At 47.4% G+C, this 24965-nt stretch overlaps 2 protein-coding genes across 2 annotated transcripts; one reads left to right on the top strand and one right to left on the bottom strand.

Moving 5' to 3' along the window:
* Positions 1-1986: 1986 nt before the first annotated feature.
* Positions 1987-24302, bottom strand: Stom (stomatin). The gene is made up of 7 exons (NM_001011965.1): positions 24207-24302; positions 13658-13761; positions 12464-12536; positions 10994-11076; positions 8397-8600; positions 7202-7336; positions 1987-3055 (listed from the first exon to the last, which is right to left on the bottom strand). The coding sequence occupies exons 1-7, from the start codon at positions 24265-24267 to the stop codon at positions 2861-2863; spliced, it is 855 nt and encodes a 284-aa protein (NP_001011965.1). The 5' UTR covers positions 24268-24302; the 3' UTR covers positions 1987-2860.
* On the top strand, positions 9785-10538 carry Rps29-ps18 (ribosomal protein S29, pseudogene 18). Its single transcript, XM_039106236.1, has one exon. It carries the CDS (start codon positions 10289-10291, stop codon positions 10457-10459), a length of 171 nt encoding a protein of 56 aa, XP_038962164.1. The 5' UTR covers positions 9785-10288; the 3' UTR covers positions 10460-10538.
* Positions 24303-24965: the final 663 nt, after the last annotated feature.

Genomic DNA, 24965 nt, shown 5'->3' on the forward strand with positions numbered 1-24965 from the left:
CTCAGGCTACAGAGCAGGTCCAAAAGAGCTGGCTGCACTGTCTCAGTATCTCCTTTAGGCACATCCTAGCGTCACCTGGACCTGCTCTCTACCTGATGCCATGGGCGTCACTATAAGAGACAGACAGCCCTAACTTATCCAGAGTCCCTCGGGCTGGTCCGCACACAGCAGGCAGGCAGCGAATGTAAGTGATAGACGGCAGCTTGCTGTGCACGGCACTCGGTGCTGGAGACACTGCTGCTTCCTTGGTGCAATCTTTAGTTGCACAAAGCTGTTTTAACGGAGTATTTGTAGAGTGAGAATACAGGGATAAAGTTGTCCAGTTCTGATGTCTTGAAGGCATAGTAGCCAGATCAGAGTGTCCCCTCTTTAAGTATACAAGTTCCCCTATATGTACAATTTTCGAAGAATCTCTACAGCTTTTAACACGTTCTCATAAGGACAGCAGATAGAACCAGCCAAGGTCGCCCTACAGGCTGGGTGGTGCAGAGACTGGACAGTGCAGAGCGAGAAACCCTCAGGATCTTTGAACTGGGACCTTCGGGATTCTGTGAGGCTCTCTTGTGATCTCACAAACAGAACTCAAACACTAAAGTGGTAAGACAATCTGATGCTGAGAAGCATAGCTGAGTGGAGACCAAGTTAACTATTTTTTATTTATTTTTTAATATTTTATGTGCATTGGTGTTTTGCCTGCATGTATGCCTGTGTGAGGGTGTTGGGTCCTCTGGGACTAGAGTTACAAATGGTTGTGAGTCACCATGTGGGTGCTGGAAACTGAACCCAAGTCCTCTGAAAGAGCAGTCAGCGCTCTTAGCCACCGAGCTATCTCTCAGCCCCCAGAGCCGAGGTTACAGGCTGCCTTTCTTACCTGATTAACAACCCTCACTGTCCTTACTGAATAACTTGAGTGCTATAGATGTGACCTCCCAGCAACAGACACTTTAAGATCTCCATCAGTGAACCATTCCCTTGGAAAGAAAGGTTTGCTGCTAAAAGGAAATCTGAGAGGCTCTGGTGGGTAGCCGGGCCTGGGAAGACCGGCAGTGTGGAGACACCGTACTGGAAAGCACAGTCATAGTTAAGCAAGTCTTCTGAGTCCTTTTCTTTGTTCTATCCTGGCCAGTGTTGTAAACTTGTGGTCACAGACTTGACCAACGCTTCTCTGTCCTGAATTGGTAAAATCCAATGACCTAAAAGTGAAGTTAGAATTTAAGCCCCCCCCCCCCTTTGAGTATGAATGCAATGTTCAGTGAATATCTTCAAACCAGCCTCCGTGGTGCAGACAGAAACAAGGCTCACAGAGTCGGGTCACAGGGCACACACTTTATTGTACACAGCCGAAGGGGAGGATGTGTGGAAACCCTCACACCAGCACCCCTTCCTACGGACTTGCTTTTCTTCGCCCTTCCCTGTGACTGAGTTTTAGCCTACTGGATTACTAATTCACAAGGCACAGAAGCGAAGGCCAGTTGGTGTCTGGACGGGAAATTTAGAAGACCAAGGGCACTGTTTCCTACCTCCGAGGTGTTTTCCCCAGGACACAGGGTTTCTTGGTCCTCAGTGTAGGGTGAGCCACTTCTCCAAACAGATAACACCATCATTTAAAATTCAAAATGTAAATGCAACTTGCGTCTGGGTGGACTCGCTCTACACATCTCTAAACACCCAGCTGGGCACAGGGCTGAGGAACAGGGTGTGCGTTCCATGTCCAGTGGTGTGGAACACTTCCTCTGTTGGTATCAATGTTTTATATGAGAAACAACCCACAAAACTAATCAAACAAAAGCTTCACCTCTGCACGGAGCTCAGCATGGGTGTCTGTGCAAGACCAATCACAAGCCCACGTGTTAGGAATTCCCTGTGCTGCTAAAGTAGGATTAATAATCAAAGGTATCGCGGTGTCTAGTAGTAACCGGTATGCAGGAAGCAGAGGATAGGGCTTTCTTAAGGAATTTAAAGGTTCTTCAATACTTGAGCCAATCAAATGGACATAAAGTTTATTGATAGAACTCAAAGTTATTTTTAAAATTCAAAACGATTTAAAAACCTGATCCATGAAAATATGCGAGAGAGAGAAGGGAGCACTCCTGTGGCAGAGATTCACTGCTTTAAACAAGGCCACACACAGGGATCATTAGGTTGTGGGGCGGAGGCCCAAGACGGTTTTTAAAAACTGCAACTATTTTCAAAAGGACTATGACAGGAGTGACCTTCGGTCTTGGAAGGGCCAGCGTGAGCCTTTTTGTTGGCTCTGACAGGATCAAGCAGGAGGAGGGAGAGGATTAGAGTGGGTGGATGAACTTTGGGGAAATGTCCTTCCTTAAGATTTCCTAAAGGGAGAGGTGGTGGTGGCCCACACCTTTAGTCCCAGCACTGGGGAGGCAGAGGCAGGGGGATCTCTGAGTTCAAGGCCAGGACAGCCAAGGCTACTCTAAGAAACCCTATCTCAAAACAAAACAAAACGATCCTAAGGATCCCCTGAAGGGAAGGCACAGGCAGCCAGAGAAGTGGGTGGCACAGTTCTTCAGTGTCACAGAGTGTTTACCTGGGCTCAGACGCGTCCCTTCCCTGACTTGCCTATTTGTTTATTTGTTGGTGCTGAGGATGAAGCCCTGAGCCTTGAACGGGCTAAGCCAGTGCTCTGCAACTGAGCTGCACTCCTGGCTCCAGAGCGAGTCTCTTCATCTGCTTTTATGATCCCTGCCCATTCTAAGAGCCCCTACAGTGCACATACAGGAAAGGAGAGGGAGGGGGACAGTCAAGCTTTCAGCTAATCTCCCCGAGAGTTAAAGGCTAACTTTGTCCCCTCTTTACCCTGGGAAGGACTCAGCACAGCTCTCCCATAGAGCTGGACTGCTCAGTGGTGGGAACCCATGATGCCCTGCAACATGTCGATGGGCAGAGGGAAGACAATGGTGGAGTTTTTCTCCGCAGCGATAGTGGTCAGGGTTTGAAGGTACCGGAGCTGAAGGGCAGCAGGAGACTCCGTGATAACCATGGATGCTTCTTTCAGAGCCCTGGATGCATTCATTTCCCCTTCGGCTGCAATCACCTGCACAGGGGGAAGAAGAGGTCAGCTGCAAATGGCATGGCGCCACATAGTAAGTAAAGTAAGACAGCATGTGGGACTTGCCAGGAACCCATCAATCCCTAGACACGCAGACAGGCTTTGTCCTGAAACTGAATTGCTTAAGGATGTGTCTGGCTCAAGGCATTCCCGGTTACTGCCGCCTCGTCTCCCAGGCAGGGTAAACTGAACAGGGCACCAGCCAAACGCAGCCCTCAGCCCTGCCAAGGGGTGAGCGACTGACTTAAATGTGTGGGAAGAATCCCTTTGCAAGTCAGGTGGAATTCCGCCCCTTTGGAATCAAAGAAAGGAGACTTTATTGAAATGCACACACGCAGCTCATGTTGGATGAGGATGACATATGCGTTTGAGCACACTGACTTGTGTGCAAGCTAGAGGTGCACACACAAAACAAACAAACAAACAAAAAAATTCAGGGTATCTCAGTTCTATCAAGATAAAAAGGAATAAAGTTAGCGGTGCACGCTTTCTCTTTCTAGTAGGGAGGACTAAGTATCCATCCGCAGACACTGAGTGACAGCCACACGCGCTGCGTTCAGAGGAGCGTGTCTAGTGAACAGACTCAGGAGAGATTCTGAGACACCCACAGAGTCCTCTTCATACTTACAGTAAGGGAGAAGCCCAGACCTGATACAGGTGTGTGTGTGTGTGTGTGTGTGTGTGTGTGTGTGTGTGTGTGTGTGTGTGTATGGGTGTGTATACATAATATGATTTTTGTTTTTGTTTCTGAAATGGCCTTGCCATGTAGCTCTGGCTGATGCAGTACTCACTACGTAGACCAATCGAGTTTCAGACTCACAGAGATCCCACCTGCCTCTACCTAATGACAGTGATGGGTAAGGAAGGGGAGGAGACAGGATCTGAGTCCTAAGTCCAAATTCCGGTTCCATGTGTAGTGTCATTAAAAAGGAGAGAGGGTACCAGGCTTTCTACTGAACCAGGTAGGTAACAGTTCTGAGGCAAACACTGGTGAATGCACCAACACACCCCTGCTCTGTGTGGCAGGCTCAGACTCCCTTCCTTGTCATCTCTGACATCAGGCATACTGTCACCTGGGCACCGACTGCAGGTAGTTTATTTCCCTCTTCCAATCAATAAACAATTTGTGGGCTGGGAAGCCAGACCCACTCTGATGGGCACACATTTAGTTCATCGAAAAGCTACTCTGAGCAAACTACCAACACGGTGACGAGATGCCACAGGCTTTTTTTCTAAATGAAGCCCAAGGACACTTGGATGGGGAGAACATCTTCAAGCAAAGCAAGCTCCTTGTGGCTGGGTGCAAACGTGTGGCAATTTCGTGTCAACACACATGTTACTCTCACAGGCCACCTATAACTTTATCATCTGCTGGAGCCTGAGCTCATGAGTGATCTACACACTTTAAAATGAGAGCCCGCCCGCGCCCGTGCCTTCCCGTGCAGATACCTTGGGTGGCTTCCCCCGCTCAGATGATGTTTGGGAGCAGTTGTGTGCTCGCTTTTCTGCACACCATCATGTCCCATGAATAACTATCCTTATCCATTTGATTCAATGAGGATGAGGACTACAGCACTTCCAGGGTTGTGTATGTGCTGCCCGGCCATACGGCTGGTGAATGTGTGTGTGTATCTGTGAGGTATGTACTGAGGAGTGGAGCACAGGTTCTGCCAACATCCAGCTCTGCTATCCTTTGCTAGTCTGTCTTCCAAAGCGGTGGTACCAATGGGCATCCCCACAGCAGAACACAGGGCTCCAGTTGTTCAAGCCTACTACTCTCTCCTCTGTAACTTCCTCCTGAAGAGGTGGCCACCTCCTATTTCCCATGAGAACCTGGATGTGAGATCACTGCTGTTTCAGAGTTACACAGTTTACTAGTGTACTTTTCTGAAGCAGGTCACACTGTGTAAACCCTAACCTTGGGGACAGTTGGCCATGGGCCAGTCTCATGTCACAGCTGTCAGGCTAACCTTGTAGCCTCCTCCAAGGACAGCACTGAAACGGCCTCTTTAGCTTTGCTCCTTGTTATGAAGTAAAGAAAGCAACTGTTGATAACGGTGGGAGGCTCCGGAGGAATCAGGAAGGGAATGGAGTGGGGAGTAGAGCGATCTCATCACTAATCACCGTGGGACCTTGAGGAAATCACTCAGCTCTTTCAGGCCTCAGTTTTCACTGACCAGGATGGCAAACAAGTTTCATTTTTAGGGATAACTCCAAGTAGTTGAGGGTTGTTATCGGGAGCACTGCAAAGTCTGGATGCCAAGTCTAAGCTCGGCGAAAGCCGCTCTGTGGTTCATTACTGACATGGGAATAGAAGGTGAGGACTCCTGGATGCTTTAATTCTGATACTCTGCAGGAGACCACATTATTCTATGTGGTCTAATAATGGGCTTCTAGTTAGTGTCAGATAATAAGGTAAAGGTAATTCCCACTTTTCAAATAACTGGGTGGTAACAGGAATATTTAATAACACTGTGCATGCATTTTAGTTCCCAAAAGTGAGAGACTTGCACAAAAGCACCTGAGATTTCTGCAATGTCGCCATGAGTGAACTTAAAAGACATGAAAAGTCTGGCTGATAGAACTTCTGGAGGCAGCCTGTCAACAGAGTGCTTCTCTATTTAGTACCAGCCGACTAAGAAATTATAATGGCCAGTCTGTGGCTTAAATGGATATCGTATGAGACGGACAGGGTTCTGTGGTCAGCCAGTCACCAACCACTACAACTTTCTCATGATGACAAATTGGCTTGTCCCTGTGTCTAGGAGAACTGTCAAAGGCACAGCAAACCCTCCTATGAAAACTGTCTAGGGGTTGGGGATTTAGCTCAGGGGGTTGGGGATTTAGCTCAGCGGAAGAGCGCTTGCCTAGCAAGTGCAAGGCCCTGGGTTCGGTCCCCAGCTCCGAAAAAAAAAAAAAAAGAAAAAAGGAAAAAAAAAAAAAAAAAAAAAAAAAAGGAAAACTGTCTAGCTTTTCACAGGGCGGGGCTGTGTGGCCATGATCGGATGGTGGCTTTGTCCTTGTTGTACCAGAGAATCCCTCTTCTAACAGGAAGCCTCTGTCCTTACAGCTGCCAAAGGAGTACTAGACTTGGGAGCAAGAAACCCTCCATCACGGGCTGTCTGCACTGAGACAAAGGCTCTGTGCAGCTCTGGTGAGGCCTGCCTGTACCCCCAGTCCTTGGGTTTGATGGGGTACCTTCATATTTTGACACACTGTCATCTTCCAGGAAACATGTTTTGAGGTTAGCTTAGCAAATATTTCCTCAGAACTACCAGAAGGCTTAAGACACTCTGGCAGGCTTAAGACAAAGATGGAGAAGAAAAGGAAACAGGAAGAGAGAAGGAAGATGTGGAAACGAACAGGAGGAAGGACACACGGCAGGAAGGAAGAGGCCCCTGGGGGAAAGAGGAGGGAAAAGACTGAATAGGCGAGGGACTGAAAGAGCAAGGGACGCACTGTGACGAGCTCTGACTTTAGTAATGTCAACCTGCCTTAATAATGAGTCGGGGAAATAAAGCCTGCGGCTCACGGTCTTGAGACAAAGACGTGGCTCTGACAGACCAATGCTCTCATGAGACCCAAGTGGAAAGGTCAAGGTACAGGACAGTGTGTGCAGTGCAGTTCCCTATAGTAATTAATAATAATAATAATAATAATAATAATAATAATAATAATAATGCAACAACCTAGTCAAATAAATCCAAGTACAGGACCAGGGAGGTGGCTCACTGGAGAAGGCGTTTTCTGTACCATCTTGAGACCAGACTTTGGGTCGCCCAGCACTCAGGCAAAAGCAAAGCGTGTTAGCACACATCTGTCACGTGAATGTGGAGGAGGAAGGCAGGTGGCTCCTGAGGCCTTGCTGGCCAAACAGTCTCAAAAAGGCCTGGTCTCAAAAATTCACTCATACAGAACACACACACACACACACACACACACACACGCACGCACGCACACATGCACACACACCTGTTTAAAATGATGATCTCTGAGGAAACGGGATTTGAGGTGATGGGCAGGGTTTTACTCACTCACGGCTATTTCACTCTTTCAGGGAGAGTGTGGAATTTAAGAAAACCAAAGGAAAACAAAAATAACAGCAGAACCTAAGCAAACAGAAAACATTACCTTGGCTCTAGCCTCCCGGGCGGCTTCTGCCTCTGCAGCCATGGCTCTCTGGAGCTGTACTGGCAGCTTCACGTCCTTAATCTCCACACGCTCGACCTTTATTCCCCAGTCATCTGTGGCGTCATCCAGCGTACTCTGCAAAGAAAAGGGACGGCAAGTGAGGCACCGTCACCCGTCCAGGTGCCAAGAGTGGGTGTGTTCACCGGGATGGAGTGTGGATAAGGTGGGTAAGGTTTGGTGAGGGGCAGAGAAACCTCGTCAGGGGATGCAGAAGCAGGGGCTGAGAGCGAGGAGGCAGAGCTGATCTGTAGCTGATGTCGGTTGGCAGACTGGTAAGGGGCCATAAAGGAACTGTTTATTTGTGGTCTCCACTGCAGCTGTTCCACATGGTCTACCCTGGTCAGGAGTAGCATGGGTCACAGACAAGTGAGTAGCCGAGGCTGTGGTCAGTGAACCATTATTACACACAGAGTGGTCAGCCTCAGGCTAAGCTCGCCAGTAGTCTGTCTACCTGACTTAATGGGAGTGTGTAGGCCAGGCTCACGTTCCTCCCTTACAAGGGCAGGAGCGAACAGTGCTCAATCTCAGGAGGCTGGGATGGCACCACACACACGATATGTGTATTTTAGCAGGGAGGGGGTAGTAATGCTCAGGTAGAAATGCAAGGCCCACTCCAGCTGCAGAGCAAGCAACAGGGCACTCTGGTGTAGAGTGATCACCTATTCAAAACTAAACAAATTGGAGAGTTTAACCATGACGGATGAAACCTCTATGAATAGGAGCTTGGATTTACAGTACGGCAAGTTCGTATTAACATCTACATCACAGGCAAGACTGGAAAGAAGGTAATTACACAGGGACTCATGGGAGTTGTCTGGAGGCCAGAGCTTCTGTAATGTTTATACTGTTTTACAGAATAACCCCCAAGCCATTATGATCTACAAGGATAATATGAACTCTGGGGGCGGGGCACCAGAAGAAATTTAAAAACAGCGTGCACCTGAGTGCCATGAACCCACGGGTGTTTGAAAATATTTCTGTGAAGTCTGGAAAACCTGAGAAGGAAAATGGTGGCGAGGATCCCCATCCGGGTGAAGGGTCATGTCCTCGGCTTCAGTTCTCTGGCTCGGGTTAGCTAACCAGTAGTGGGCACTCCTCACCTGCACACCGTGTGCCAGCTCCTCTCATGCCTCACCTGCATGTGGTGTGCGATCTCTTCTCTGTCAGAGAGGATCTGAGACAGGTTCTTGGTGCCCAGCGCATTCCTGAGGGTAGTTTGCGCCAAAAGACGGGTTGCCGAATCTGCATTGGTGATATTTGCCACAGCCAGGGTTGCGTTCTGAACACGGTAATAGACCACACCATCCACGCTGATGGTCACCGAGTCCTTAGTGAGCACCTATGGGAGGAGGAAGGCGACCACACACTTGGGGAAACTTCATCATTGCCACCACGAACCCTTAAGCAATGGCCGATCTTTACCAGGCATCAAAGTCATGTGTAACCCTTAGAGATTTAATAAGGCTCTCCTACTTATCCAAGTTTATTTACAGATTCATTCGAGCCCTTAACAAAATCTGAGATGCTACTCAAAAGCTGGCATTATTCTGTCTGATTTCTTCCCCCCATTCAAATGTCTTCTTGGTGGATGGACTTCCTGACTCTTGCTCTCAGGAAGGCCACCCCGTGCACATCCACTCTTCCTCTGTGCAGCGATGCGCTGCGGGGGATGCAAGGACGGAGTGTCTGCCTCTCCCTTACACGGTGAGTTTCTTAGGGGCGACTCCTCGCTCCTCTAGCACTGGCAGTGTGACTGACACATGGTGGAGGGTCACGAGGGAGAGATAGACTGTAACAAGGCCCTAAGACACAGTGACAAACCATGCGGGCATGGGGCCCTGAACCTGAGCTGTAGCGGGCTGTGACTCATGTGACCTACTAACTCTTCATCTGTCAGAAGAGGCTGGCACTGCCTCCTAACCACAGTTCTGCCTACGAAGGGAGGGGGATGTGTCCTCAGGAAGCCTTTTGAAAGCGCCTGCAGCCATGCCAATGAGAAGCAGCAGTAACAGCAGAGCTGTCCTGAGGCCTTAGTTCTGCCAGGTACCAAAGCAACGCTCTTTCGAACCTAACGCACCTCTGTCTCAAGAGAACAGGGCCGTTTGTTAACAAATGTTCAGGCCCTTACCGTCTTGTGAAACAACCTCTCTTAACTCGGCTGGGAAATGAACACTACTCAAGATTCCTGCCACTGTGGCTGCCACAGCTGCCACCCCTCAACGCTGTGGCTTCTCTGAGCAATGGTTCTTGTGGGCAGAGTGTTTAACCTCCCTTTGCAGTGAGATCCCAGGGGCTGGGAAAAGAGCAGCCTGCCAAGTTCCAGTTGCTCTAGGGCTTTCCAGCAGCTTGCGGGGAAAGAGAGCAGCAGAAGGCAAATGTTTGCAGCCACATGCCCACAGTGTTTACGCAAGAAAACACCCCAATTCCCAGTCCCTTGAAGGGGCTCCAGAGAGCCCATCTTCCCGAGTAACAGGAAAGCATGCAGGGCATCCGGAGTGCTCTCAGGCTTCTTGTGAGGTGTGAGTGGGGATTACTTCTGCTTTACTGAGTTCATGTAAACTGAAAAGTTTGACCTTACCAAGTGCTTGGATCAGTACCAGTAAGGGAGTGCCCAATCTGGCTTCTGGATTTTGTGACGTAGGATAAGAGAAAGCCATGCTCCAACACCATGCTGAGTTCACTGACTGTGCCAGGAAACACTGCTTCCACCTCTCCCACAGCCAGCCCCTCAGCAGCCTGCCGCTCTCCTGTCTGTGACGGTTATTATGCTCCTAACAGAGGCACCAAACGCCCACAGCAGAGTGGGTGTCCGGTGTAGTTAGCCATGAGTTGGGGAGCACCAGACCAGGCATCACAAGAGTTGGGATCTGAGGATTTGCCTCAGTGCGACCAGAATCCTTCTAGGAACTGGCAGTAACGTTAACTAGGTGCTGTTTGTGAAGAAGTCTGAAAAGGCTCGGGATGATCACAGAGGCTTCTTAAAATACCGAACAAGCCCTTTTTCCTCCTTGGGTGCCTGAAGGCAAGATGGGTCACCAGCAGCTCTACTGGAGTCACCCGTGGAAGCTCGGCCAGGGTTCTCGCTCTTGCCATGTCTGCTCTAACCGCCACGGTCTGATCTGTAAATATGGGCTGAACATGTGCCGACAGTGCTTCTGTCAGTACTCGAAGGACATAGGCTTCATTAAGTTGGACTAAGCGACCTGAATGGATGATTCAACTGTCTACCCAGTGATACCAATCATGCTAGTCTTTGTGTACACAGAATAAAAAAAGTGAAGGCAAAAAAAAAAAAAAAAAAAAAAAAAAACCAGCACTTTCTAACTCTTTTCTCCTAACAATTTATCTTGAATACAAATGGAGGCCCTGAGAAAGGAAGTTAAACTAGATTCTTTTTCTGTCTGAAACCCAAGAGAGTCGTGGTCAGAATGATTACAACCATAACCGTAAGTTCGTGTCCTCTGGCATCACCCTGTCTCTCATAGCGGTGACAAGCTCGCACACTGCTTCACTTCCGGGTGCTGCACGTGCTAAGCACGTCACATACTCCGTCTCTCACTCACTCCTCACCGCACCCCATGGCCTTACACTACAACCTCCGTCTGACAGTGAGGACACGGAGACACGGGATTTAGAGACCTGCTCAAGTCACAGAGCTGGACAAAGAGAAGGCACTCAGGGCTGCAAGCTCTGGCCTCCCGCTGGCAGGCAGCCACAGTGAGAACTGCTCACCTCCTGTGGCGGAATATCGAAGGAGATGGTCCTCATGTCCACCTTGATGAAGCTGTCAGTGCACGGCAGGATGAAAAACAACCCTGGAACACACGGGATCCGAGAGAGTGATGAGGATCAGCTCACCGTGATCACTTCTGAGGCACGGCTGAGATGGCTTTCCTAACACAGCTCGATCGATCGTCCTTCGCCTCTAAAACTTACTAGAGTTTCTCCCTATGACCCACTGTCCTGAGCCATAAGCCCTGAGCCTTGCAGTCTCTCAGGACTCTCCTTGCCTCTAGTCACTCTCCCTGTCCTGGGGTCCTGCATTCTCACCAGACACAGTTCCAACAGCACCTCCACTTGCTGTATTCTGTATTCTCTCCCCTACACTGCTCTGCAGAGGTCGTTGTTTCTGTGAGGAATGCCTCTCTGTGGCTGGCACTTCCCCATGCCTCAGAACGCAGGCAGGCCGGCCACAGCTATGTGTTCAGGTGTTTCCAGTACTTGGAAGGCTGAGGTGTGAGGCCAGCTTAGGGTACACAGTGAAATGCAAGTTAGCCTGTGATATACATGGTGTGTGTGTGTGTGTGTGTGTGTGTGTGTGTGTGTGTGTGTGTGTGAGGGCTGAGACGGCTCCGTGGTTGAGTGCTTACTGCTCTTCTAACTGAGCCATGTTCAGTTCCCAGCACCCACACAGAGAGCTCACAACTCCCTCCAGCTTGACTCTCTTCTGGATTCTGAATGTGTGTATGAACACACACACAGACAGACCTGTAGTTTTAATAAAAATAGTCATTTAAAAAAAAAAACAACAACAGTGGAAAATAAATCTTTGACTGAACTCCCACTTCAGGTCAGATGCTCTTCTCTGGGTCTCTGGCGCTTCTCTTTCAGGGCTCTGTGGATAATGGCTCCTAAGACTAAATGCAGGGCACAGCTCTCTGTCTCTTTGTTGGTGTCTGATTGCTGGACAGCAAGGCCTCTGATAGGGGACTGTGTTCTGCTCTCCCTTGCCTTCCCAGAGCCTCACTGGGCATGGTGGCATGTTCCTACAGGCCCAGCATTTGACTGACTGCTGTCCTGTCCTTGGTTGGGATCTTCCCGCTCAGCCTCCCAAGGCTATGGCCACTGTTGGCCAAGGCCAATAACAACCTAGTCATTCCAAATAGATCACAGTGGAGAGGTGGGCAGCACCGGACTGGCCAGAGCTGCCCTGTTGGGGAACTCACAGCAGTGAGACAGCTCAGTCTCACAGTCTAGAGAAAAGGTTCAGACGGTAAGAACACCTGGTGCTCTTCCGCAGGACCAGAGCTCAACTCCCAGCACCCATATTAGGTGGCTCCCAAATTCTGTAACTCCAGCTACAAGGGATCCCATACCTCTGGCCTCTGTGGGCACCAGCACTCATGAGCACACACCCACACACATATACAAAAAGTACAAAAACACAACACTCTGGTTTCCAGACTGCAATCTAGTACTGACCAGGTCCTTTGGCGCCACCTTGCAAAATGCGGCCCAGTCTGAAGATGATCACTCTTTCATACTCCTTCACAATCTGGAATAAACACAGGGAACTCATCATGAGGAGCACATTTACACGCACAGCTTCCTGAGCACGGCTCTGCTCTGAGCAGGCTCAGCGCCTCCTGATGCTCGCTCTAATTCCTGACAGCGTCTATAAACAGTGTGTCCGCTGCTTACTGTTTCCAGGCACAGCGCTTACTTCTTATATACACACGCATCTTAATTTATTATACACACACACACACACACGCATGCACACACGCAGTCTTTACTAATTATACACATACACATGCACACACACATGCATCTTTACTTATTATGCACACACATACACACACATGCACACACACATGCATCTTTACTTATACACACACACGTCTTTACTTATACCTGGCCGGGGAGTGGCGACACATACTTCTAACCCCTGGGCTTTATAGGCAGAAGCAGGAGGACAGTGAGTCTGAGTCGACCTGAACTACAAAGTGAGTTCAAGGCCAGCCTGCTCTATCTAGGAGCCTCTGACCCAGAACACAGAACAAATACACTGGTTTGGGAACCCAGGAGAGCAGAGCACAGAGAAACCCTCTCCAGGTCCATCCCGTGGCTGTTAGCATCCTGCTGGCGATTCATGTTTTGTTTGCCCAGAAGACTTATGGTGCTTCTTCTGACTCCACTGTTACAATAAAGTTTATCAGACAACGCCAGCAGCATATTTGTTAGTTTAGTAATGCAGATGGCGCTACTTGGCCAAGTATAATAACTTTGTGGGAAAGGCTCTGCAGTGAGTGTGTGGACACAGGCTGTTCACTTTATCCCGCCATCATCCTAAGGAGGGGCTGCCATTGTCCCAATTTCACAAGGGAGGAAACACAGCAAAAGTGTTGTGAGGAGCCTGCCGCCCAGTCCTGCTACCCGCCGTCCTTGCTGGGCCCTCACAGGATCTTCTCACACCGGACACAAAGCTGTTGCAAGGCGATCCTCACACTGCCTTTGAGGAAGGACTGAGCAGACAGGGGTGAGCTTTAAGATTCTGCTATAACTCATCAGCAGAATCCATCCCCAGTTTAGTATCCGTCTACCTGCCCCATAGATCACATGGCTTATGGAGGTGGGAGCCGACCCTGCTTCAGAAAGGAAAGAAATACGCCTTACCTTTATGCAAATCCAAATTGATATTGGGAAAGTTATAAGCACGAAGATGAACGAGACAGCCACCAAAATCCATCCACATGGTCCCAGTTCTGCCTTGGAATTATCTGTCAAAAACAAAGCCACACAGCCTGTTACATCACTTCATCCTGCCCGCTCACTGGACGCACTGTGCTTGGTGTTCTGCTGGCTTTCCCTGAGTTTCCTTGTCTCCGTCTCACACAGCCCTGGTCTTATCTCACATCACCTCTTATGTTACCCAGCAAATGCTTCTCAGATGCCACTTGCTTATTTTGCCTCATGATGTGAGACAACAAAAAATGGAGACAACTCAGCTTCTAACAAGATCAAGTATAGTGAGGAACAAAGATAGTCATGACACCAGGAGGTAAACAGAAGGAAGGAGGGAGAGTGACTGGGATGGAGGTGAGCGTTGTTGTCAGTGGGATGGGGAGTTGACAGCCCTTGTCAGCTTCCTAACAGAAAGGGAAATGCTAACAAAAAAGGCAGAGACGAGCGCTTGCCTAGGAAGTGCAAGGCCCTGGGTTCGGTCCCCAGCTCCTGGAACCAAAAAAAGAAAAAAAAGGCAGAGACAGAGAGAAAATGGGTCTTGTAGCTGAGGGCACAGCATGACTCCAGATGACAACCAGGATCCAGGCACATAATCCCATTACACTCTCTTTATACAGATTCCTCATTTCCCAGTCAGTGACTGGGATGTTTCTGGCTTCTCGCAATAGCAAGAACAAAGTGGTGATGGCATCTTAGCCCTTGGGCTTCCTCCTCTTCTGCATACAAACAGTGGTTTCGTCTGACTACAAATGTCATACATCTATGATAAGAATGTGTCGAAGTATAAAAAGGAAGGGGAGGCTACTTTAAACCAGAGACAGTAAATATTTCAACACATTCTTCCAACCGCTTTCCTGACTCACACTATATTTTAAAATTCAAATAAATAAAATTAGTAGCGTATCCCCCCTTCTAGCTACTGTTTGTTTATATCTTTAGCCTCTGTAGTCATGAACTTGGGCTTTTCCTGTTTTTGACCTAAAAAAATTTTAAAAAAAAATCAAAATTGTTACACTATTGAAGTTTAAAAAGTCAAACTCGGGGCCAGTGAGATGGCTCAGCAGGTAAAAGTACTTGCTGCCAAAATGGAGAGACTTGAGTTTGATCCCTGGAACCCACATGGTGGAAGAAAAGAACCGATTCCTGCAGCTCGTCCTCTAAGCACCGCACGCGTGCTGTCACGCCGGCACTGTGGCACGCATGTGCTTATGCGTGTGGAGTCAAGTTCTAGAAGCGAACACAAAGGGTGCAGCGTCTGCTCTGCTCGCTTCTCCCCTTTTCTGTTTCCTCAAAAACAAACTGATCTTTTGGCTTCGCTGGTTGGCGTTTACATCCGGGGTCTAACTAATCTCCCTCCTCAACCTGGGCTCTCCCTGCACTTTTCAGTTCTGAGCTGTACCACATGACTTTCCACTACAGGAGAGAGTTTGTTCTTGTCTCTTCCTCCAACACCAACTCATAAAACTGCATCGTAATTTCAGTCAGACTAACAACCATCAATACACCGGTCAATGCTAAGGCATGGCGAAGAACAAACTAGTGTTCCTTTCGAGTCCGGTTTTTTTCCTGTTTTGTTTGTTTGTTTTTGTCTTTTTTACTTTCACTAGTCTGATATAGTTTTGGCTGATCCAACCTTAGTCCTCCATTTGCAGTCTAAATCCCCTTTCAGTCACCGGGTGTTCCATTAGCTCTCTGGATTGCACAGCTATTGCTTGGCTGTTGCCTTTCACTCTCAAGCCTGGGAATCTGCCTGAGTCCAGCATCTTCTTAGTTTCAGTGGAGCAGAGCGAGAGAGAGACTGAGAGAGGCCTGCTGACCCCAGGCTTCTGCTATCACTTCAGGGGCTGCTGGAGTTACAGAAGTGACAGGAAGGAAGAGGAGTGCCCAGTGTGCTAAGTTACTGCTCAGGAGAAATGGGGAAAGCAGCCGGTTCTGGTTTGGGAACACGGCGTTGGGGGTGGGGGTAGGTGGGGGGGGGGAGAAAAAGGCGCAGGCAGCTAGAGTGAGTGCTCTGAAACACAAGAGGGAATTAAACACAGTCAGGAGTCTGGTTAAGTTTGTAGTGTTCTGATCTATGTTGTGGCGTTAGGGGAATATCCTCTCATACACTTAAGTTCATCTTGGCACTTCTAAGTCACAACTCTTAGGGCACAGACAGTCACTGATGGAGCACTAGAGACAGGACCCCCTTGTTGCACTCACTGCCTGTGGGGACGTTCTACCAAGTATTGCACAAATGCCAATAAAGAGGTTTCAATTGCACTTTATAAATGAGGGAACAGAAGAAATATGCCTTCCCAAGAAAGGTCTCCTACCTAGCAGGTGTGTTTTTTAAATACTTTTTAAATGTGATGTGTATCATAATTTTTAGAACCATCCAGTAAGGTTTTGATTGTTTGCTTGTTTGTATTAAAATAGATTCTTGCTATGTAGCTCAGGCTAGCCTAGAACTCACATTCCCCTGCCTCAGTTTTCTGAGGAAAGCCCATCATGCCTGAGGAGGCTAAGTCATTCTCATTCCATTTTATGAATGAAGTAACAGAAACACTTTTCACTAGTGCCAGGAAGGACAAAACCCTTGCCCTAAAGACTGTACTCTGAGTCTCTTTGACCCCTCACCATTAAATGTAAAAGGTCGTCACTAAAGAAGTGTTCATGCCTGTAGTACTTTCTTACCATAATATCCAACCAGGAAACAGGGAGGTCAGGCAGATCTGAGGATGAAATCTTTTTTTTTTTCTTTTTTTTTTCTTTTTTTTCCGGAGCTGGGGACCGAACCCAGGGCCTTGCGCTTGCTAGGCAAGCGCTCTACCACTGAGCTAAATCCCCAACCCCAAGGATGGAATCTTATATCCTGATGGAGGAAACCCTTCACCCTAGGCGGATTTCCTATTTTTAGCAGAAAAACTCCTCGGTTCTGAGTCACATAGGCCTAGATTTTATGTGAACTGGGTTCCAAAGACGAGCAGACAGGCCACAAATGTTTACCTGCTAACCTCTGGTGCTCTCAAAAACACCGCTGTAAGTCCCTCCCACTGCAGGCAAATTGCAGAGCTCCTGATCACCGTACACCACAAAACCCCCAAAGCACGGATGATTCTTAATCATTTTTTTCTTTATGTTGCTGGGAACCTGGCCCAGGGTTCCCAGGGTGAACATTCTAGAAAAGCACTTTTCCATGAACAACAAACACAGCCTCTCTTGCTCATTTCCATACTCCCAATGCACAGCACGTGCTCTGCAAAAACAAAAACACAACACCCCCAAACCAGAACCACAACACCCCCAAACCAAAACCAAACAACAACAAACCAGGACCGATGGGAACATAGTTCCTTCACTGTGAAAGGACAATAAGCATTAGATTTGAGATAATGCTCGATACACACAGATGAAAGGTTCCTGCGACCTTCCACTGCACTCAGGGAAAAGAATATTCTATCCAAATTTCCATGATGAAAAAATGGGAGAATAATACTTGCTCTTTTTGAAAAAAAGATCCTCTTAAAAATGAGTTAATTCACCACTTAAATAACATTCAAAGGTCTGTAGAAAGTACATTTTTCAAAGATGTCCCCGTTCAGACAGACCAGGAAGCTCGACCAAGATCTTTTCTGTGCTCAGGTCCCATCATTACACCAAGATTCTTCAGATAAATACATGGCATCGAAAGTGAAAAACAGCTAGGTAGGTGGGTAGGCTGACGTGATGCAGTCTTGCCCTTAGCAAAGGCTTGGCTAGAAATACTGAAGCAAGTCAACGCCAGGAAAATGGCTCCATTACACTTATTTTCTTAACCTGTTTATAGTGAAATGGTCCCATTCTCAACCATAAAAATCCTCTCACATCTGGTCACAGTTCCACAAGGAAGGCATATACGCCACATTTCTCAGGAGAGGAGGTTCCATAGGGCTCATAATGAATCTCAGTCGCCGATAACTGCTGGGCGAATTCTCAGATGCCCACCAGATTTCACGAGCCTTGTTTCCTCAGAGTTTCTCAGTTACAATTTAGGGTGTCTCCTTCTATTAGTTTATGAGAAAAATGACAGTCAAGGAACGAGCATCAATATTCCTGAGATACTTTGGCTTAAATACCTGGCAGTGCCTCACTAGGGGAAGACTTCTGAAGATCAAGGCTCCCACAATACTTGGGCGTAGACATGGCTTTGACATGGTTTTATGCATTTTCTTTTTCCACCGTGAAACTCTTTTCTGAAAACTGGATTGAAAATAAACTTTTACCCAATCAAAACTAGGACCTGTGGCACTGGAAAGATGACGGCTGTTATGAACACTGGCTATTTCTTCACACTTCACAGGACCTGAGTTTGATTCCCAGCAGCCATGTGGCAGCTCGCAGCCCTCTGTAACTCCAACCCTCTAGCCTCTACAGACGATGTACGCACAGACACACCTGTAGGCAAAAGACTGCTGCAAATCAAAATAAGAAGCGCGGCAGAGTGGTGCAGGCCTCTAACCCCAGCACTTGGGAGGCAGAGGCAAGTGCATCTCTGAGTTCGAGGCCAGCCTGGTCTACAGAGTGAGTTCCTTGTCTTAGAAAACCAATAATAATAATAATAATAATAATAATAATAATAATAATAATAATAATAATAAAATTTCAAAGGGACTTAAAATGAACACATATCTATACATTTAAATGTATTATTATTCAAATTGACTTTACCTCAAGAAAATTAATATTAAGCCAAACCAAATCATAGAATGTAAAGGAATGAGTGTACAGTCCCTTTTGTCCTCTGGCTACAGGGAAAGCAGAAGTTCCTTACTTGTAAGCTCCTGACCAGTGCTCAGAGCAGTGTATGCTGCTCTCCATGCTGTGCCACTGGTTCATTCAAAGATGAAATGGGGCCAGCATGACAAAAGTCCTTGGGAGTAAAGAATCCCAGTTACCATTGAGATTTCTTTCTTTCTTTCTTTCTTTCTTTCTTTCTTTCTTTCTTTCTTTCTTTCTTTCTTCCTTCCTTCCTTCCTTCCTTCCTTCCTTCCTTTCTCCCTGGAGCTAAACCACTGAGCTAAATTCCCAACTCCCACCACTGAGATTTAATTACTCCAAAGCTCAAAAATGTATTGGATTTCCTCTGCAGAGAAAGCCCCAAAACATGCCTTATATCTAAAATTAGGACTGGGAGTCACATGCCCCATTGCACAAAGCGAAAGGGATGGGCTAAGGCATCCATCCATGTTGCAGTATTTGAGAGGCAATCCTTCCCCTTTCCTTACAGAATGTGGGTGAAACACTTTATTTTGCAAACTGTCATGAACAGTACTGTCTGGGTAAAGATGGATAGGACAGTTGGGAATTTTATCTTAAAAATGCATGCTATCTGGGTCTAAGAGCACATTTTTAAAGGGAAAATGGTTGCTGAAAAGTCTTGGCAAAGTTTTACTTCTTATTATATTCAAGATACACCTGTTTCCTCCTCCTCCTCCTCCCCCTCCCCCTCCTCCTCCCCCTCCTCCTCCTCCTCCCCCTCCTCCTCCTCCTCCTCCTCCTTCTCCTTTTCACCATTATCCCACACCAGATTGTTAGAATTTAGCAAGTTTTTTCTTGAAAGGGGCAAAGAGAAAACAGGTTTTGCAGAGCACAGAGCCTGAGCATTTACTAAAGTCTACTAGGGCAGCATACAACAGCCACAGCATCACACAGGTATGTTCAAGAATCGTGGCTGTATTCCAATAAAATTTACTTGTGTACACTGAATTCCGATTTTCATTTGTAGCAAGACACTAACCCTTAAAAAAAGACCATATAAAAATGCAAGAGCTGAACTGAGGGGATTTTTTAATGTAAAAATCTATTAACAGAGGCTGGAGAGATAGCTCAGCAGTGGAGAGCACTGGTTGTTCTGGTAGAGAACACTTTATCATTAGATTCCTAATTCTTCCCGCAGATGAACTGCGAAGACGTGTGTCAGAGCATGGCAATTTCCAACCCTACTGCTTCATCTTCTTATCAGTAAAATGGAAGAAATGCATGGGGTTATGAAGACCAAATGAGAAAACCCATAAAATGCTTGGCATTTAAGGGTAGTCAAGCATTAACCACGACTACCAATGCAACTATAATAATTAATAAATAGCTTATAAGGTATCTAAGGGTGCCATTGCTGTGAAGAGACGCCATGACAACAGCAACGCCTATCAAGGAGAACACTTAATTGGGGTGAGATTACAGTTCAGAAGTTTCGTCTACTTTCATCATGGCAGATGGCATCCAGGCAGACATGGTGCTGGGGAAGGAACTAGAGTTCTACATCTTGCTCCAAAGGAAGCAGGAGACTGTCCTGAGTTTCCAAGACCACGAATCCCATCCCTCAATGACAGATTCCTTCAAAGAGTCCACACCTACTCCACCAAGGCCACAGTCCCTAACAGTGCCATTCCCTCTGGGCCAAGCATTCAAACACTGAGCCTATTCAAATCACCACATAAGGAATAAGTGGTTTTATCGGGTGAAATGCCTTCTGGGACCTGCATACCATGGAGAAAGTGTCTTAACAATCTGTTTGGGGATTCCATCTCAGGGGGAAGGACAGATCACATGTGGGGCAGTAAAGATTTCTGAACTTCCTCAGGGCATCTGTCACTCTCATCTTTACCCACTTTCTCCTAAACGTGAACTGAGTGGGAAGTGAGTATTTTCCTGCAAGTCTAGCCACCATTAATCTTTTCATTCTTTGTTTTTTCTATGAAGGAAACTGTAAAACTTCAAAAGAAAATTCACATATATCTGTGGGGGTCTCTGAGACCACCACGGCCAACAGAGTACACTGAAGGCAGTTTGGTTAATACCACTTAGTAGTTAAGTGTTGGCTCAAACTTTGATTATCTGACCCCAAGTAGTTTATTTTAGGCTTATTCAAGCACAATTCAGTGAAAAAAAATTTCCTGATAATAATGAACTCAATCCCGTGTGCACACTAAGACATGGCTACATGGAAACTCATTGTGAAGCACATGTGGTATCTTCCATAGAATTGGGGCCAGTAGATTGACTGAGGAAAACAGGCTCACACTGAGGGTCTGCGAGCCCTTCACTCTAATGCCACTCACTTCCCTGGACCACACTACCTTCCATAAGAGCTCACTTCAGTGCACAGCAAATTGGGCACCCTTTTTATTGTCTCAAAATAATTGAAGGCATTTTCTTGGTTATATCTCCAAGGTGACATTTGCTAAAATATCAAACACAAGCATGAGGGTCAAGTTTCTTTAGTGGTCCCAGAATGTAGACAGAGATGGACAAAGGAGGAGCAAGTGTGCTATAAAGAACTGAGGCACACTTTACCCCTTGGTCCTCTAACTTCTCTGTTTTCATAAGGTACAATATATTTCCTTGACAATTATAGTTCTTTTGTTGTTAACATACACCTATAAGCAGACTGTCTATGGTAAGAATAAGTAGACTGTCTATACTTAACACATAAGGAAAAATGATTGCCACATCCTATAAACAATAAACAACAAACTACCAACATCTAACGATGTTCTACTTCCAGTTCCTTTCTCTCAGCAAACATTCATTCATCTGCTATCTGTCTCATACTTAGTTGCTTTTTGTTTGGGACAGGATTTCTCTGTGTAGCCCTGGCTATCCTGGAACTCTGTAGACCAGGCTTGCCTCAAACTCACAGAGATCCACCTGCCTCTGCCTCCCAAATGCTGGGATTAAAGGCCTGCACCACCACCACCTGACTCATCCTGAGTTCTTACAATGAGGCTAAAAAGGAAAGGGTAACAGATGAGTCCAACTGACAATTACATCACACCATAAATTCTAGGCACACACTGCTATGTGGTCATAACAGTTTGCAGGAAAATGCTGTTCTGTGCTCTTTTAAAACTCATGATCAGTCCCCTCTGTATCACGTGTTCAACATTTTACATTTTAAAAGGGAGACTAGATAGCCACTCTATCATTTACAGCATAAAATGTATACTGTTCAGTGACACTGAAATCTATTTTATCACAAACCGTAAACAATGGCTTCTGCAGTCTTGATCTTCCATTTGAGTTCATTTATTACCACTGGGGGTTTAATTCAGGTCAATTATTGAAGAAGTTACAAAGTCCTCCCTGATCTGATCAACTGTAACAACTGAAGTAAACACATCAGTCCCATGGTTCTGCTTATTTCCAAGGAATCCTCCCAAGGGGTAGATCTTGTTGACAAGGCTCTTCTCTACAACATTTCTCTTTGCAGTCCGCCTGCACTGCTGTTCCCCTGCAAACTGAATGCACGGGCTCTAGCTTAACTTCCTGGGTTAGTCCTGGGTTGGTCATGTTTATCTATGGAGGACTAATTCTCCACAAAGACGCAAGGCAACAGAGTTGGGGCTTTGTAACTCCAGGCTTCCATCAGAAGCATTCCTCTGGAGTGGCCTCCTCTGGGAGGCCCAACTCACACTGGTCCTCTAGGCTCCCTTTGTTTACCCTCAGTGAAGTCCTGAAGCTGACCAGACCCTCTATCCTGGTGTCTCCTTGATGGATAGCTGTAGGATTGGGAAGATCATTCGGAAAGCCAGAGCCTGGGTTGGAAACCTGGTTCTGGACTTTTTAGGCTGTCTGCAATTTTATCACTGACTCAGTTTCTTTACTGAAAGACAGGGAATAAAGACATTTCCTTGTCCCAGGAGATGTTTATAAACCATTTAGCTATGTTTAGCAAATGACACACACTTGAGAAGTTCTGTTTAATATGTCGTAGTAATAGATTTCTTCCTAGTGTCAAATCTCCGAGGCTTGCCATTAAGAAAACAAATATTAAACGGTGGGCAGGTGAGATGCCTCAGCCCACAAAGGCAGTTGTCAGCACAGGTGGCCGGTATTTGGTCCCTGGATCAGCCATGTTGGGAGGAAAGAGCTTGAAAGTTGTCTTTTGACCTCCACAAGATGGACGGACACACACAATACACACACACACACACACACACACACACACACACACACACACACACCCCTGAATGCAAAGCTTTTAAAATAAAAAGTGACAAAAACCAAGCAAAATTTCAATTGTATACATGAGAAAAAGCCCAATCATTTTCACTAATTCTAGAAGATTTCTGTCTAAAACAGCTAAGGGTAGAACCAAGAAAAGGGATTTAGAACCAAAACTCTGTGATCAAGAAAATACTATGATCTTTAAGAATAGAGATTGAATTTATTCCTAAGGCAGGCCTCCAAATCCATTTCCCGCTGTGGCAGTCTGGGTACAGGTGAAGGAGACTACCAATACACCCACACTTTCATCTAGGCACAGACCACTGCCCCTCCCCCCACATGCATGCTTTTACCCATGATACTGAGGCTGCAACCCAGTAGGTTCCCTAGTACTGTACTCAAGAGTCGTCTGTCTGAAATCAGCGTGATACGCTTGAGAAATAGCTAAAGGTGGGTGCTCCTGGGCAAGGGCATGGGACTTAGATGGGAGGACAGTCTGGCTTTGCAAATACTCGGAATGGATGACAGCGTTCTCCGCAGGATGATGGGAAAAGCCCACTCAGCCTCCTAAATCTCTTTCCCTGAAATCCCATCTTTAGAAGTAATTCCTTTAGATTAGTAAAACCCCCGAGGGGATAGCAAGACTCCTTCGAGGTTTATTTTCTCTTACTGGGCATCTCCCGACCCCAAGGAGTTACACAATTTACAGGAGGTAGTTCGCTCAAGGGCTCTGATTTCTTCACGGAGGATAGGATAGGGGCCTGTTAACAGTTCTTGCCTTCAAGACTAGGAACCCTCTAGGAGAGTGATGAGCACGGGACTGTTTACCTGGAAGGAGAGATCTCTAAGACAAAAGTAGACACAGAATAGGGCAGACAATGGAACTGGAAGGAAAGCCAGGGAGACCTCTTTTCTTCCGCCTATACCACCTACTGCTGAATGAAGCCTAGTCCTTTACTGTGAAACTGATTAAGTTTCCCGAAATGGGGATGGCGGGAAGCGGGTGGAAGTTCTTCCCTGGTTCAGAGGAGTGGGGATCAAGTGCGGGCAGATGAAAGCTACTTGTTGGGACGGCTTCCCTTCCTAGGTGCTGAGGCAGAGAAGAAACAAGAAGGAGTGGAGCGAGGCTGAAGTCGCAGAAGAGCCACCTCTAACCACTCCTGACTGCCCGGTCCGCGTGCACAGCCCGAGATAAAGAAGAGCTGGCGATAGGCACCTGGCATCTGAAGCCAGCCTTTCCTTGCCTGCCAGGGTGCCCGGCAATGGATACACGCCCCTGCCGCGGGCGCGCCCTCTTGGCTGCCATGCAGGTTGCACCCCAGCACCCCCAAATCATCATCTATGAGCCCGAGAACCCAGGAGTGGAGAAGACGACGGCCCTGCGAAGAGCACCCAGAGCAGTGGAGACACGCCTTTCGGAACCTTGCGGTCTCCGGGGTTCTCACCACAGGCGGTGGGGGGCACGGGATCAGGGGCGAGATCAGGGCAGCTGTGCGGGGAACAGGGTACTCACCCCTGAAGGACTCGGGGACCCGCTGAGACTGGACATGGCCGGACTGGCGTTTGTCAGACATACTGCTGGAGTCGGAGTCGCTCTTGACGGCGTCAGTCCCCAAAGCCAGAGCTTTACTGAAAGCCGTTAACAACGAAGGGTCTCGAGTTCGGGTCCAGTCCCGCCCCCAGCTGACGGCCTGTCCAATAGGTGCCCCGGAATGGAGGAGAAGACACGCCCCTCCCCACCCTTCCTCAGCGCGGGCAGAAGGGCGTGGCCTGAGGGGCGTGGCCTGAAGGGGTTGTTGGCGAGGCAGTGTCTAGGAGGGAAAGGCAGTAAGGCTGGAATGCTTAAGACCTTGCCAAAGTCTCGCCCTGTTTCCGGTGGATTGACCGGAGGAGAAGGTGCGAGAACAGGGCGGGGCTAAGCATTGGCTAGTGAGAAGGAACGTCCTCCTGTAGCGGGGTCCTGCAGATTGAGGGGCACACTGAGGATGCTGAGAATAGCCTGGAGCATCGGGTAGGCAGTGTGAGAGGAAGGAGTCCATGCCAACGCCCTTGCCCCAAAGAGGACTATGCATTACTTTTTTCAGACAAAATTAACTTAGAAGCGCCTGGCTTCTAAGAGGCGAGGTCTTTCCAGTTGATGGAGTGGGTAGGGGTAAACACAGTGCCAAGGAGGTTTATACTATACCACAAACAAGCCAAGAGTGTTTCGAAAGCAACAGCACAGAGTCCACTTTGATTAATAGAAGCCGGAAGGCTTCTTTCTATAAATAAG

Source organism: Rattus norvegicus, chromosome 3 (genome assembly GCF_036323735.1).
Source record: "Rattus norvegicus strain BN/NHsdMcwi chromosome 3, GRCr8, whole genome shotgun sequence".
Lineage (NCBI taxonomy): Eukaryota > Metazoa > Chordata > Mammalia > Rodentia > Muridae > Rattus > Rattus norvegicus.